The 17,628-nt window shown below is 37.2% G+C and overlaps 1 protein-coding gene across 1 annotated transcript in view; it reads left to right on the forward strand.

The window, feature by feature from the left end:
- Positions 1 to 10,577, forward strand: part of LOC129722348 (homeobox protein koza) — a 34,886-nt gene extending 24,309 nt beyond the window's left edge. The window contains exons 2-4 of the mRNA XM_055675728.1: positions 9,246 to 9,564; positions 10,031 to 10,126; positions 10,185 to 10,577. Coding sequence (XP_055531703.1) covers positions 9,246 to 9,564; positions 10,031 to 10,126; positions 10,185 to 10,407 — 638 coding nt within the window. The 3' untranslated portion in view covers positions 10,408 to 10,577. The remainder of the gene's footprint in view (positions 1 to 9,245; positions 9,565 to 10,030; positions 10,127 to 10,184) is intronic.
- Positions 10,578 to 17,628: the final 7,051 nt, after the last annotated feature.

Raw genomic sequence — 17,628 nt, forward strand, 5'->3', positions numbered from 1 at the left:
AAGTCCTATGAGACCATAATATTGCAAAGAATCGAGTCCCACGTGGAACTTCCTCCGGAGGAAGAATACGCGTTCCTTTCTGGCTTGATCATCGACGCCGCGACTCAAGGTCAGACGAAACCGATACCCGGGGTAACTATTAGACGGCGCCCTCCCTCCAAGTGGTGGGACAAAGAGTGCTCAGACCTGTACGCGCGGAGGTCCTCGGTGTATTTGGCCTTCCGAGAACAAGGCACTATCGATTTGCTCCGAAAGTACGATGTACTGGATAGACAAATGAAGAGCTTGATAAAAGCAAAAAAACGCGGATACTGGCGGCGGTTTGTGAACGCGTTGTCGAGGGAAACAGCGATGAGCACTCTTTGGGATACCGCCAGGCGCATGCGGAATCGTAACGTTTCGAATGAGTCCGAGGAGTATTCAGATCGCTGGATACTCGATTTCGCCAAAAAGGTCTGTCCGGACTCTGTCCCGAACAGAAGACCTTTCGCGACGCGTTTTTAGTAGCTACAGAAGAGCCTCCATTTTCGATGTTGGAATTTTCAATGGCTCTCCTCTCGTGCAACAATAAAGCTCCAGGGTTGGATAGAATTAAATTCAACTTGTTGAAGAATCTACCCGACTCTGCAAAAAGACGCTTGTTGGACTTGTTCAACAAGTTTCTTGAGCTAAACATTGTTCCGCACGACTGGAGGGAGGTAAAAGTCATTGCTATTCGAAAACCCGGAAAACTTGCCTCTGATCACAATTCTTATAGGCCGATTGCTATGCTCTCCTGCCTCCGGAAATTAATGGAGAAAATGATCCTCTTACGGCTAGACAAATGGGTCGAAACTAGGTTGGTCGGTATTACCGACTTTTCGAAAAACCGGTATTTCGGTATTCATAAGAATAAAAACCGGTAAAACCGGTAAAAAACCGGTATTTTTTGTTTTTTTCTGACTAATACAAACCAGGGGCGACTCGTGGTCTTTCAACCTACTTGTTCAACTACAAAATTCTGAAATCATTGTTTGGGGAAATATCGACAATCATGTCTGCGGAAAAACGCAAATCATTCTCTCTGTACTATTTGAAAATAAAACTGAAAAATAATTAAATATATACAGAAATTTGGATTTGAAATTTATTTTTTGCCTAGCGTTTCAGGTCGCATCTATGGACGTGTCGCTGCATAATTATGTTTTTGCATTTATGAGTACCTACACGCAAAAGTTGGAGTGTGCGTAACCAGATTATTTATGAGCGAAATTAGCGCATTTACTGATTAAATTTGGAACCAGTACAACGCATGTGCGTTGGGCATAACGCATTTGATGCTCTAGCATATTTTGAATGTATTAAGCAGCTCCAAACCACTACACTTATAAAGCATCAACCGATGTTCAGAAGACTGGCATCGTTAAAACAGTGCAACCAACAACCAATACTGATAAGTTGGGCACTGACAAAACAAACAAATTATTGTCTGATCGATTCACTTTCATGAATCTGGTCATTTGAAAGCATCATTCAATCATTAACAATGAACAAAAAAATTAGATTTGTTCAACACATTTTGCATTCAACTATGACTCTGATTTTATTCACATGCATTTGGTTTCGCGTTACCGGCACCAGCGTCAGTAACTTCTGCGGAAACAGCGCTCGCTATTGGCTGTTTCGGTTGCTGACGATTTTAAGGGATGCACGAGCCGTTGATACGCACCAGCTCGCGAAAGTAAAGAGCGATTTTTTGAGCGCCTCGAAACTGATCGCTCGCCCGAAACCGAAGTTCACCGAACAATACTATTTTTGTGTATAAGATACATATTCTGATTTTGATCTCGGTCAATGTATTCCTTGTACAAGTTTTGCGTTATGCGTTTCGCGCATTTGTTGTGCGAAGTCAGAGCGAATTCTGTGCGAATTGAAGAACACATTAGATGATTAAAGCTTGAACTTTTGCGTGTATGCTTCATTACGACACAGCTTTTTTTCTGTAAGATTTGGACCACTTGTTTTGATCTTTTGTGGTGTTATACGATACAACACTGGATAAATTTAATAGTGTTTGGAAAACTTTAATGAACGAATCCAGAGATATGATTACGAAGAACATTATTTCGAAACTCATATTAAAAAAAAAAGCAGATATTTATTTCAAATTTCTTTCACATCGCAAAACTTAGTTTGAAATTAATGAATAAATTTAAAATTCTTAGGGGAACAATTATTGAAACTGTCGAGAAGAGTAAATGAATGAAGAAGAAAATGAAATGACAATTAGACAAGAATTTACATTCTACGAATCCGAAGGAATCGAAGGTAAATACTTCTCTGTTCTGTTTGACAGTTCTTCCAAATTCAGTTCAACCTAGGGTGGTCAGTATTACCGACTTTTTGAAAAACCGGTATTTCGGTATTCATAAAAATAAAAACCGGTAAAACCGGTAAAAAACCGGTATTTTTTTTTCGGATTAATACAAACCAGTGATGACTCGTGGACTTTGAACCTACTTGTCCAACTACAAAATTCTTAAAATCATAGCTTGGGGAAGTAATGATGATTGTTCGCGAAGAAACGCAAGTCATTCTCTCTGTACTATTTGAAAATAAAACTGAAAAATAATTAAAGATATAGGGTGTCGAACGTCTCCGGCAGTGGTTTTCTTCGGCCGGTTTTCTGCCGCAGTTTTATGGAAAAACCTGCCGAAGTCAAACTGCCGTTACCTACACTAATTTGGATGCGAAATTTATTTTTTGCTTAGCGTCTCAGGTTCCATCTATGCATGGACGTGTCACTGCATAATTATGTTTTTGCATTTATGAGTACCTTCATTACGGTCCAGTTTTTTTTTTGTAAGATTTGGACCTCTGCGACCATTGTTTTGATCTCTTGTGGTATATGTTCCACATGCAACACTGGATAAATTTAACAGTGTTTGAAAAACTTCAATGAATGAATCTAGTGATATGATTACGAAGAACATAATTACGAAACTCAAAAACAACAAAAATAACATGCAGATTTTTATTTCAATTTTCATTCACATCGCAAAACTTAGTTTCAAATAAGTGAATAACTTAAAAATTCTTAAAAAAACGGTATTCGAAACTGTTGAGAAGAGTATATGAATGAAGAAAAAAAAGAAACGACGATCAGACAAGAATTTACTTTTTACGAATCCGAAGGAATCGAAGGTAAATGCTTCTATATTCTGTTCGATGCTCTTCGAGCAGTTTTTTTAGCTCACGATGGAGAAACGAAAAATGTGGCATATGCACAACTTTGTAACTGAAATAGAAATAAATATTTGAAATAAGAGGTTGGTCAAAAATATATTAAAATATAGGAAATTATAGAAAAAGCAAAAAATTTAACACGAGCAAATCCGGGAACATTCAGCTAGTTGCTAATAAAAGCCCGCTGCGGTATGGGCTATTCAAATATCTCATTTTCTCAAGAAACAGTAATTTTTAGGATGAAATTCTTTATTGGTTGATTATTTCATCCGGTAAACACTTTGTATCAACAACAAAAAAATCCTAATCCAAATTTATATTTATTTATTATTTTTTTAGATTTATTTTTAAATAGCACAAAATGAATAATGACTTCTCCCCAGACGGTCTCGAGGTACGATGCTAGCCTAACAAGCCATTCGTCGTAGGTTCGAGTCTCGTCTCGGGAGAGACTGTTAGTGTCAGTAGGATCGTAGCGCTAGCCCCGCAATTGTCCTGTTGGCTGCGAAGTCTGTGTATAGTAAACAGAAGGTCGAATTCCGATACGGAATGTAGCACCAAGGCTTTGCTTTGAATAATGACTTATGTTTTTTCGCTGACATTATTGTAATTACTGCTGCCTAGTTTGATTTTCATAGTTTGTAGTTAAACTGGTAGGTTCAAAACCCACGAGTTGTCTCTGTGTGTATGAGTGTGTAAAGACATTATCTGTTCTACTAAAAAAATGTTTTGCTTTATTGATATGAAGTTTTTTGACATATTATCGATACACATAAACACATCGTCTGAATCCATGCAGAACAAGCAAAAAGATAACAAAAATTGATAAATAGGTAAGGGTAAATTAACATTCAATGTTGCTTCTGTCTAAATGTGTCTTGAAGTGTTAGCGGGTATTCTTCCGTTGAAACATCGTTTTTGGAATCTCTCTTACCGGTTGCTAATTCGATGCACAGTTATGAACCCATTAGTAATTGAAAATTTCGAGAGGTTGGTCGACCTTTAATCTCAATCCAGATTTATGACTTTATATTTTGACTATATGGCTCAAGATATTAATCCTTCTTCATACGATTCCTCCAATGTCGCACTTTCAGATACTTCTAATAATGCTATATTCTTCGACACCACCATGAAACAAGACAATTCTGGTATCCCGGATCAATTGCGACCCCAAGAGATCCCTAAGACTTTTTCCAATAAGTTTAAACATGTTAGTTATGATAAAAGGTTTTACACTGACGGATCTAATCTAGATGATTCCACTGGCTTCGGTGTTTTCCACGAAAATTTTACCGCCTCCTACAAACTCGATGCTCCTGCTTCCGTGTACGTCGCAGAACTTGCTGCTATTCAGTACTCCCTTGGGATCATCGAAACCCTACCCATAGACCACTACTTCATCTTCACAGATAGTCTCAGTGCCATTGAGGCTCTGCGATCAATGAAGCCTGTGAAGCACACCCCGTATTTCCTGGGGAAAATACGGCGGTTTTTAAGTGCTTTAACAGATAAAAATTACCGGGTTACCTTAGCGTGGGCCCCTTCTCATTGCTCGATTCCGGGTGATGGAAAGGCTGACTCTTTAGCTAAGGTGGGTGCTATTGATTGCGATATTTATGAAAGACCAATTGCTTATGATGAATTTTATAGCATTTTGCGTCAGAGGACACTCAACAGTTGGCAATCATCATGGAATTCAGATGAACTGGGACGGTGGCTACATTCCATTTTTCCTAAGATATCGACGAAAGCATGGTTCAAGGGGTTGGATATAGGTCGGGACTTCATTCGCGTGATGTCCAGACTTATGTTAAACACGCATCTTTTTCGTATAGGGTTTGTAGACAGTAATCACTGCGTTTGTGGCGATGGTTACCATGACATCGAGCATGTTGTTTGGTCGTGTACCGAATACTGTGGTGTTAGGTCGGAGCTTATAGATTCCCTTCGGGCCCTAGGAAAACAACCGAACGTACCCGTTAGAGACATTCTGGGAAGCGGTGATCTCCAGTAAATGACACAGCTATAGGTACCGGTTAATAAAAAATGCTGACATTAAAATTTGAATTTTTTATCTATTTGTTAGATTACAATTCCCGTAACAAACTGAAAGGAAATGACACACCATGCTGGAGACACTAAGACGAAGACTCGGCATCTTTATGTTCACGCAGACACCTCAGACAAAACTGCTCAAATAGAACATCACTGGTTAGCCACGTACAAATGAGTACATTCTGTTATATTACAGAGTTGAAAACAAAATTGTAACTCCCCTCCTCTCACCTTAAATCCCCACTAGCGAGATATAAAAATTGTGCCTCTCTCTTTTCCCTGCTAATTTAGAATTAAAAAAAATGTACTTGTCTCAGTTAAACTAAATTGTATCGTGCCGTGTCAAATAAACTATTTTAAAACTAAAAAAACTAACTTCATTTGCATATCAGGGAGGTAAATTTGAGCTCAATTTTTTTGGGTTTCCCTGTTTTTTTTTTTAAGATTCACCTGTTTTCCTGAAATTAAAATTACATATTTTTTATTTTCTGATTAAAATGTTTTTAATCAGTATTGTGCGTTTTTTTAACGGAGAGCAACTGGCAACAAGGCCGATTGTTTGTGCGCGTTTTTATCTCCACGTAATTTATTCTTTTAAAGTGTGTTTAGCGAGTAAATAAATAGTGAAATCTACTAAAATTACTAGTGTTGGTGTTCCAAACAACAAAACTATCGGAATATGCAGTCTTTGGAGGATTTTGTGCGAGATAAGTGATATTATTTTTCTAGATTTTTTTCTGTTTGAGTTATTTGTGTTGATATACTATATACTCAATCAATTGTTTTTTGACATGTAGGCGCTGCATTTTTTTTGCTTTGATCATCGACGTGTAGATCATCGACGTGTAGATCATCGACGATGTATTTTCGGTTGAGAGTAGAGGAAACATAAACTATTTTTTTTACTAGAATGTTTGTAAACATACAGAGGATTTCTTGTTCATACGAATGTGTTACTTAACAATTTTTTTTAGAGGCTCGGGCTTATGTTTCGGAGAACATTGTACTTTGTTCGCGTGGGTCTTATTTGACATTATTCGACTATCAGTTTAGATGTAATGCAAAAATATATGATGGTTAAACCCTTGGCTGTCTGGAGATTAATTTGCTACTAATGACAATTATGTCAAATCGGTGGATAATAATAAGCGTATAATTAAACTTTCTATGTATACATTCACCCCCAACCTCAAAACATAAAATAGTAAAATTGATATATAAATAATCTAAAAATTCAACTGATAAAATACAATTTAAACTAAAAAGTTGGCAAATCACAACAGCCTCAGCTCTTATTAACTCTAAAAATTCATACCTATAACATAATCAATTATCGACCCACAACATCTAACAGATGTATCCCAGGGTCTCCCTTTCCTAATAAAATTTCCTATCTCATGTAACATTTATGAGAGCACGTAGAGTTTTCTGCGGTTCTCTTAAGTAAATGTTGGACTAACATTCCTTTTCCGTTCCCCAATAGTTGCAAGGACGTGGCCAGGGCGGTAACAGTTCTCTGGAGACATCTGACCTTTGTTTATTAACATTTAATTAGATCCCAAATTTCATGTTACTGCTCAGGAACGAAGGTAATTTGTACTGGTAAACAGAGTATTGTTGCTAGCCCCAACTACGAAGTTGTGCAGCTGTTTATGCTATGCTAGTATTGTGCGTTTTGTTAAACTCTTTTTTCTTGTGGAAAAGATTTTATCTTTCCAGCTTCAACAGAAGCTTCCTGTCATATTGAATCCGTTTTGTTTTTGGTCACTTATTTGCTCTTTTTTTCGAGCAGTTTACAACTACTTCGGAAATCAAAATCTTTTTTGAGTGGATTTTGAAATCTATTGTGTTGTTTTTTCCTGGCGTTTAAAAATGTTTTGAATCATTCAAAGCATAGGCCTCTATTACAGAAAACGAGGCGAGCACAATGCTGTATTAGAGAACGTGAGTAAAACTTGGCTGGTGACAGCTGAGTGACAGACGAACTACTCGTTCAAAATCCAACCGACTCGCCATCTGCAATACCAAAATTGGTCAGACGAGTAATTCGTCGCTCGCCTCGTCTCCTGTAATAGGGGCCATAATGTGTGATTATATTTCTTTCGGTTTCTTCTGAATTATAAAGGCGTTTGCTTCATCCTTCTCTGTTTATTTGGTGCATTTCTCGGCTCTTTTAGGGTGAAATTTGATGGGATTCTTCTCATTTATGGCTTTAATGGTCTAGGTGGTTTTGGGCTGATTTGGAATTTTGTTTTTGTTGTTTTTTATTTTGTTTAATTACTAAATACATTAAGCGTGACCAGCTACCAGAGAGGGAGAGGGAGAGAGAGAAAAAAATAAAAAGAAAGTGGGAGAAAAGAGGAATAGAGAAAGATCGAGAAAGGATGTGTCAAAGTACCAATTTTGGTTGAATATTGAAAATAGATCAGGTTTCCATTTTAATATTTATTTCAATCAATCAATATTTAGTACAATTCTACTAAGACGCTCAGTAAGAACTTAGTGTTTAAACAATTTTGATCTCGTTCAAATAGCAATATTGAAACGTTTACAACTATATTGGTCATCAATCTCTAAACCAACCAACAAACTACGTAGTACTACGACAAACACGTCACCGTGCTTTATACACTGCCATCTTACTTTTCAAGATATTTTTCTAAATTGCTTATAGTATTTTACAGCAATTCATGCTCTAATTTAGATTGTACGTTGATCGGTTTACGGTACGACAGCAAATAGTTGTTTATTATTGTTTGCGATTGCGTTTTAGGTGGAAGAGATTATAAAACAAGAGTTCTACTGCAGCAACTTACTTTGAAGCATCCACTACGGATATTTACTCCCCAGAGATGTGAACGTGACTGCAGGAAAATTTCCTAATAAACCAAATGCTTCCAAACAGCGCCAATCCTTAAATCGATTGTCTGTAAGCACTCCTTCGACGTTGCATCGAGGAAAAAATCGACATATCTTTTCACTGTAATGCGAATGCTTGCACGCTGTGCAAAAAAACAGGATGTCACGTGTCTCTATTGAATTGGTATATTCTCCTGTAAATCGGTACCATGATGATGGGTGAGAAATCAGCATTGAACAAATTGTACAGGAAATTAGGGGAAATTGCTCTGATCGTATGTGAGAATGTGCGAGCGAAAATCTATTCCAAAGTTGCGCTCAAGTGGCTACTTGGGAAGTCAATGACTACTTCTGTCGAGATTCGATTGTTACTCGATTGATGAGCTCCTTATGCTTTTCTCGTAACAGCTAGGATCAATTGTTAGTCGAAGATAGTGATTTTGAATAACGATGTACTTTTGAATTTGAATGAGTTGGAAAACGCACCCTTGTTGACATGGCAACACGCCATAAAAATAATTAAAACCGCAAACAAGAAGGATATTTTTCAAGTGAGAATGAAAAATGCTAAAACATTTTTCTGTTGAATAATTTTCTGTACAGAAGTCTTTGAAAATAAGAGTAAAACTAATTTTGCTTCGAAATGTAAAAGTAACCGTAATGCAAATAATGGTAAAGGACAACATATATGTCTCACATTCAAATGATTCAAGTGGAAAAACGTGCTAAATTGTATGTAAATCATGTCAAACCTGTACCGTACAATCAGCGTGCCTTGATAAACATAAACCGTTCAGCAATGAGCAAAAAGTAATTTGATTTCACACATATCAAAGACACCTTTTTCTACGTTGGTCGTTTAGGAACAACCATGAAACGAATACTCTCTTCATTAACAGTACAGAAATGAAGTAAACCTTTTATAAAGTAGAAATTTAGATAAATGTAGGAACACGTACTGTCTGGTATTTAAGAGAGTGCACCATTCACACAACTAATTATCGCTTTAGGCAATTCCTGTTACATCATTTGTGCGCTGTGGGACAAGTGCTTTCTAACATGCAATCTTTTTTTATTTCATAAAACCTACCCTTTAATGATAGAATCACAGCATGGTGGCCTCATGTCGGAAACCGACGAGGACGACAACAGCGATATTGACATCGAGGACCGTTCATCGCCAGAGTCAACGCTGCTCTCCGGTTATAGTCATCATAACCATCACCACCACCAGCAGGATTTGGGTTCTTGCGGTAGCACTGGAGCGTTGATATCCGGCAATCATCAGAGGATTGTTTCCAGTAATGGTACACTTGGGAGTGAATCATCAAATGGATTGATTTTGAAGGCAGGTAGAAAACCGAGGCGACGAAGAACCGCCTTCACACATGCTCAGCTGGCCTATCTGGAGCGGAAGTTTAGGTAAAAAGATGTAGACATAATGGTTGTTGTATTTCATGTGGAATTAGTTAAATCAATTATTTTATTTTAATTTCAATTAAAAATCGCCAGAATTAAAAAAAAAATCCAAACACTTTTGTTCTTTTGTTATTTTTTTGTGGATATCGTAAAACTTTTCAAACAACTTTTTACATTGATCAATTCCATCGGGGAAAAATATTTCAATTGATGGGCTATAAATTACTTATTTTCGATACAATGGACTTCAGAGTTTCATAAATATGCCGCACCCTGTAAAAAAGAATATTATGGCAACGAAATATTAAAGAAAGTCTAAAAACTATCGCTGAAATATTAAAAAAATTTTGAGTCTTCGAAATTTCACCTCTTTGAATGAAAAAAAAATTCAATTCCGACTTTTATCCAATCCTCCTGCAGCGACAAAATAACTCTAAGGGGACTTAAAATAAATTCCGTATCATTCTAGGTGCCAAAAGTATCTATCCGTGGCGGACAGGAGCGATGTTGCCGATGCTCTCAACCTGTCCGAGACGCAAGTTAAGACGTGGTACCAAAATCGAAGGTGAGAGTCCACCTGCTTCTATTGTTAAACGTAAAACAAACACATCTTACTTCAACAGGACAAAGTGGAAAAGGCAAAATCAATTGCGACTAGAGCAACTGCGACACCAGGCTTCTTTAGAAAAGGAGCTGATTAGCAGCCAAGAAGCGCCGACAAACCCTATTCAGTGCTGCCCTACCTCGCTGTCATCATTCACTCAGAATCCGTGTAATTTCCTTACTTCTGCCGCAGCAGCGGCAATTTTCCGTAACGTCTCCTATGCACATGGTTGTCCTCTTTAATTCAAGTACCCTCATTACCACACGCTACTAAATGTAAATAACCGACTGATTTTCGACACCGCAGATTAGAGGGCACGTTGTGTTTGATATAATGTTATGTGTATAGATGATAAATTGTAAATAGCTCGGTGTTTGTTATTATGTCAATAATAAATCTCTGATGATTATGATACAGCAGTTTCTCAAACAAACATCCTCCTACCGATGTTTCACTAATCACAAAAGCCCGAGGGTTGAATAGCTCAATTACATTCCCACTGTGCCCAGCCAAAAGATTCCAGGGTCGCGCAGCCATTCGCCGGATAATGATCAACATTAGCCCTAAAATCACCCACAAAACACTCTCCACTTTGAAGCATATAATTGATATTATGTTGACATCCGTTCGCTCTTTTGTGATTCAAATTGGAACACAATTTACCACCGATTGTCGTTCCCGGGTTGGAAGACCCACCCAAAGCGATTTAAAAAATATCAATCTCAGTTGTAGATATTTCAACCTACAGAGTATACCAAGTCAAAATGTTTGTTGATTGAGGGAAGGGGGATATATCTTTGAATGATGACATTGTTTAAATTTTTGAGAGGAAACATGTGATCCTAGTCATTTTTGTAGTGATTCCGGTTCGAGTGCTCGTGAAAGCTTGCAGTGCTGTTCATAGGTGCCCACTTCATGAAATTAGCGGTGGGGGGGAGGGAGGAGGAAGTTTCGAAAATATCTAATTTTTCTGATTCTATAGAATTTATTTCAATATATCGCTAGAAATTGGTTGCGAAACATCTTCGAATTTACGTAAAGTGTTTGGAATGGCAGCTTTGGAAGTAACCAGAATTTTGGAAAAAGGCGTGGCGTGAGAGTTGTGAATTATTAGGGTTGAGGTGGCAAAATAACACGTTGCCCCTCGGAAAAGTTAATTGGGAGGAGAGGAAAAGTGCTTTGCCCCCCTAAGTTGGCGCCTATGGTTCTATTAGAAGTTGGGGTAGGCTAGAGATAACCGAATCTTTTTGCACAATTTTTTTCGAAAATCAAAATCGCTACAGTCGTATTAAACTCGCATCGATAACACTGGTAAACACAGATTTTACCCTCGAGCTCAAACTAGAAAAAAAATTAAAGATTATTGCTTTTTAACCATCCGTGCGAATTTTGGAGTCCCAGCCATTAAAATTATTTCAGAAACCTAAATGAGTTTGCTCGTAAACATAACGTTGAAGCGACGAACCCGGCGAACTATTACAATGCGGCACTTCGACGTAAGTTGATGCATTCCTACACTGGCTAGAGCAACCCGGTGGCATCAGCCTTGTTTCCTGAAGCCGCCATGGAAGACAATGGCGCTAGTCTCATTTATATTTTCAAAGGTTTGTTCACACAGCAGCAGTTCAGCGAAGCGTTATATTGCGTGTGGCAAACATGTAAAATTGCGTTACGTGGCGGTGGGTGGGTATTAAAAATTGCCAAATTCCACGTTATGTAATATTTGAATGGTTCCTTACGTGCTTTTATAGAATCGCCCATCATTGTAAATTTAGTGTACTTAGCTAGATTTATCCTAAATTTTGTGAAACGAACCATTTTTCACAACGCTTCCATACCCGCATAATCAATAACCATAAATGGATGATAATCCATATGGTTAAACGATACCCCATACAGTCGGGACTATATCTCGAATTAGGTGTTAGCACATCTGTTTAACTGAAGAACCAAAAACGAGACAAAATCTTTTTATTTTAAGTATCGGCATCGAGCGGTGGAGAGGACGCATTTTACACTCGAAATTTTATTTTCGTCGAGAGAATCCTTTGTTCTATCCGGTACTGGTATAGCGAGGGTGTCTTTTCATGATAATCGTACAGTATCACCCGCAAACGTGCAACGATTTTTATGTAGGGGAAAGTAGGTAAAGACGGACACTGCGGGTAAGATTGACACTTCTAATATTTCACAAACTAGAATGTATTATGATAGTTGAGTGATGCGAACACCTTCTTTATAGTGTGTTAATGCTCTTGAGTTGCACTATCGGTTTTCAGCAAGCAAACTGTCAAATTTGTAAGTAAAACATAGAATATTTTCGTGAACGCGCTATTTGATGTAATTTTCATTCCACGGAAAATAGTGGAAAACTCGTGAAACTTATGTATTTTCATTTGTTCCCAATAGTAAAGTGATTAATTAGTCTTTCCACGGTTTTCTAGTGAAAATCCAGCAGATTTTCGATGTTCCGATAAAGAGCTACGATCATTTGAAAAATTTATAACCAGGTCGGGCACGACGGACACACTAAGGTAGGGAAAGATGGACACACGGATTTTCCAAGAATTTTCACATGTAGCATCGGTTGTGTACTACAGATGTTCACAAAGTACACCCGCGAGAAAAACCAGCAGATATAAATCATTTAGCAGTTAGAACAGGCCATATAGGCGGAGAATTTTCGCCTTCGTCGAAACCCATCCTCTCAAACTGTTCACGTGATGTATAGATGGACTTTAATAACGTAGAGTAGTGCATGGCCATCACCTAACACATAAATCAAAAGAGTACTTAACGTTGTCAAAAAACAGCAATTTGTAGTCATATTTTTGAAGACCCAAAACACATAAAACTTTGAGGAAGTTCACTAATACCAAAAATGATTATGAAAACAAATGACCTTAAGTTTCAATTTGTATGACTACTGCAATCTGAATAGCAATACCTATATAATTATTTAGATTAAACCTTAGGGTATCCGTCTTTACCTACTTTCCCCTACATACATTTTTAATGAATTTCATTGTTGCCCAAGTTGAAAACTGAATATCTTAACTAACAACAATCATTTTTTTACATTGTACCTAATGTCGTAAGTAGTGCTGTGTATAGCGCGTCTGATATGCATTACTTGCGGTACAAGAAAATAATATTACAAGAAAATAATATTGTTGCTAGTCGAGAAATTCAGTTGCCAAGTCCAACGAAAATATTCAAGTGTACGATCCAAGAAAATTTATTAAAATTTATTAGTGATGAAAAAAACTTTGGTTGGCTGCTGAACGAGTCCCGTTTTTTTGTTTTCAGAGGTAGGTGATTAAAATAAATGAGTTTTCAAGTGCAGATGCCCGACTATAGTATGAAATTTAGGGCTTTTAAGTGAGCTTTTGAGAATTCTACTTTATGAGAAATCTGAAGTCCATTCCATGGATTAGCAGATTTGTTTATTCAGAAAATATGCGTTTTTTTCCTGTTGTTTATTGTGTTTCCATGTTGCATAAGATGAATATATGGGCTGAGATGAATTATAAAACAGTTCCCCTACATGCGTGAAAAAAGTAAGCCCAAGTGAAAAAGATGCGATCCACAATCTCCGCTTTCGCTGGATCGAGTTTGTTTAGGGGTACTGGGGGTAAGCCCGGCACCGAGGGTAAGACCGTCACCCCTATGATTTTACTAGAAAACGCTAATTAAATGTGTTTTGGAATATGTGAAGTGTTGGTATTTAATATTTTAGACGTGTTAAGATACATCGAAGCCACCGTGAAACGTCAAACGTCAAAATAATAGACAAAACATACGCTACTGCAGCTTATGCGTAAACGGATGTAATTTTTCGTGAGTGGAACTTAAGCTTTTATTCATTTGAAAAGACTAAAATAATTTTTCGTTGCTCTACAATTTATTGCCTGTATTGTTAGCAATCAGAGGAATTCGATCTGAGGTAAATTGAAGCGATAAATTTGTAGAAATACTCTTTTTAAAAAAATGTGTGCTGCCGGGGTAACACCGTCACCCAGTGAGTGGGGTAAACCCGACATGGTCTGAGGCTAGTTGAATGTTACTGACACATATTTCTCATCTATTACCGATGTCTCGCTGCTAAATAAATTAATTAATCGACTAAGAACCATGCACTCAAGTTCCTCTGTGATTTATAAATGATTTCAAGGGTTATTAGCTTTCATATCTTGAAGAAAACAACCTGGGCAATGATTCTGTGAAAGAAATATAACAATATTTGCCATCAAGTCCTACTAAAGAATCATTTTCCTTAGGGGGCCGGGCTTACCCCCAGTACCCCTACAGTTTCGAGCAAAGTAAAATTTCTGCAGGTTACAGTTTTCGCTTGAAACTCTAAACAAGGCTTAAGGGCGAATCGTTGCTTTGTTTTGCAATCTAGTTTCACTCTAAAGCATAGTTTACAGTTTCAGGTGAAGGTAAAAATTTGACAAGTGAAAAACGCAAATTTTTGCTAGCGAAATCTTTCGTAAAAACCCAGTTGTGAAACACGAAGGTATTTCGCCAGCCTGCAGTTTTTAGTTTAAACGAAGCAAAATTCACGAGTTTACACTTCGAGCGAAGCGAAAATTTTTCGCAACTGACACTGACAGAATATTAACGCGCTGAAAAGTCAAGTTTTCGCTTGCTGATGCTTCTTTCACGAGTATCTGCATGCGTGAAAAAAGTAAACCCAAATGAAAAAGATGAGATCCCCAACATTCGATTTCGCTGGATCGAATTTGTTTATAGTTCCAAGCGAAGGGAAATTTTTACAACTTACATTTTTCACGCGGGCGAAAAAAATAACATTTTGTATGAGATTTTAACTTCGCTTAGTTACGAAGTAGTCCGGAATTTCAATCTACTGTGAACAAAATTAGCTTTGTAAAATTTGAAAAAAAAAACATGGTGCGATTGATCTCATCAAACAAAGCACTCATTGTTATACGCAATAAATATATCAACCGAAAAATACCACATAAGCACACTGCCGCTGAAGTACGACACGGTATGCACAATATGAACACTGCTTTTTTCGCGTTTCGATAAATCAGCTGTCAAATTCCATGTAAAATTGATCCAGTAATCCAGCTCACTCGTTTTGCACGTAAACGTCAGTGAGGCCACCGGGTTGGGCTAGAGCAGGGGGATGGCAACATGCTATCTCTTTCTAGGTTGAACGAGTGAAGAGTCTTCCCGACTAAAGTGATAAGTATATGGAACTTTTGCTGGGCGCCTGCCTCGGGGCTTCATTTTTCAATAAATCTCCGATATGTTGCCTACTGTCAAACGTGTAGAGTTTAGATAGGGCTGCCATCCCCTTGGGCTAGAGGCACCAAATTTCACAGGATTGGTTAATAAGCTATAATCTTGCTAGAGCAACTAGTTTGAGCTTTAGGGCTGCATTTTTTTGTTTTTGTCGACCAGTGTAACTTTTACAGAGACTTAAATAAGTTTTCTCATAACCCAACGTAGAAGCGACGAGCCCGGCGAGTAATTACTCTGCGGTCTTATGACGCACTTCTTCATACACTAGAGTACCAAAATTCACAGGAATGGTTAAAAACTTATATTTTTTTTTTCAAGGTAACTATTTCCCTTTTATCGACTTGTGTAATCAACTCCAACACTACGTGAACGAGCTTCCCGGACTTACTTTTAAATGTATTTATTTTGTTGCGCGCAATAATTTATTGAACAAAAACATATGCATACTTAGATTTATTTGCCGAGAACTCAACAGCTGATAAATTCAGCGAAATTTTCTACGATTTTTCGGCAGAATTCTCAAGAACTTCGGCAAATGAAATATCAATACTTGCTGGTTTACGGTAAATCGATATAGGGTAAGGGCACCGGTTTCGGCCATAGTATGTTATGTATGAGAGATATTTGTCCTTCCATCTTCGAAAAATATGTAATTGAATAATTTCAACGGGGAAATCGGATGAAATCGCTAATATTCTGCACTAACAATGAGTTTAAATAATCTAATTATGTTGTATTGTTTACATATTTTCAAATCAGAAAACTTCTCTAGACTCCTGTTTTGGCCATAGCATTTCTAAATTGGCCACTTGGGTCTCCTATTGTGGCCAATTCGCGAAAAAGTTGAAGTCACACGAATTTATTTTATATTTTGACTTTATCATATAGATATATTTTAACATCAGAAAATCCTCGTTTCGTCGGCCAGTATATAAAATAATCAAACTAAATAATGATATTATATTCACACATAGCTAGCAGGGCAAAGTACTTCAAGTTAGAATTTGTTTAAACTTAGTAGGATGTTCAATAACACTGACATCACATCATTGACCTATATTAATTTTTCGTCTGTCATTGATCTACACTAAAAAGCTTCCGCTCTTTCCTTTTTCACATAGAAACTTTTTCGTATTATTTGCTAACATCAACTTCGGTAACTCAAGTGCCATTTATTATAGTCAAGTTAAGGTTGTGAATCCGAAGCGTTAGTTTTGGTAAATGCAAATGAAGTTACAGATTTGTAAATAATCTGAACGAACGAAGACATTCTAATCCCAAACCAGTTTTGTAGTTTCACATATCTCATGCGATTAAAATATCAGCCCGAAAAACTCCATACATTTCATGTTTTGCATAAACATCAATACGTTACCATGGTTTTGTTTACATATGGCCAATATCAGGATTATGAATCATGGAATTGCATTAATATATGGCCAAGAATGGATCAATGAACGTTTTTGGAAGCTGTAGGTAATTTTGATATTGCAGAGAAAAATCACACCAAAATGTCTACTTTTTTAATCCATGTGCTGTAGTAAGTTGTGCCCGATGCTGGTAACAAGATTTGTTATAGAAATGGGCAAATTTAAACAAAGTTATGCTCTATGAAAAATAGCTTGCAAACTACCTAAACGTTAGGCTGTATAGTGAACTGGAGAAAGCATAGTTGATTCCTTTATTAAAACTAAAATACGCATATTTATTTGCTTAAGTTTGTAATAGTTTTGTTGAATAGTATCAGCAGGTTCAATAGGAGACTTCGAATTAGAAGTAATCTAAGATACTGTTTCACAAATATCAATTTTATTCTATCATGGCCAAAACTGGTGCTATGGCCAAAACTGGTGCTTCTACCCTATTTGCTGAATGTTCGTCGAAATATATTACAGACATTTGGTAAAAACTTCGCCGAGCTCTATCAGCTGTTGGGAAGTTTGCCGAGATAAATTATGTGTGTGCTTTCGCACTTTTTTTAGCTCATTTTGTTCAAAATTTTCCACAGTTTGATTGATTTCTTAAGCATAGTTTACAAGTGAAAAGCGTAAATATTCGCGAACGAAATCTGTCGTGAAACCCCGGTTGTGGAATACACGAGTATTTCACCAGCCCAGAGTTTACAGTTCAAACGAAGCGAAACTCACGAGTTTACACTTGGAGCGAAGTAAAAATTGGGTTGTTTAGCT

Source organism: Wyeomyia smithii, chromosome 2 (assembly GCF_029784165.1).
Source record: "Wyeomyia smithii strain HCP4-BCI-WySm-NY-G18 chromosome 2, ASM2978416v1, whole genome shotgun sequence".
In the NCBI taxonomy this organism is placed as follows: Eukaryota; Metazoa; Arthropoda; class Insecta; order Diptera; family Culicidae; genus Wyeomyia; species Wyeomyia smithii.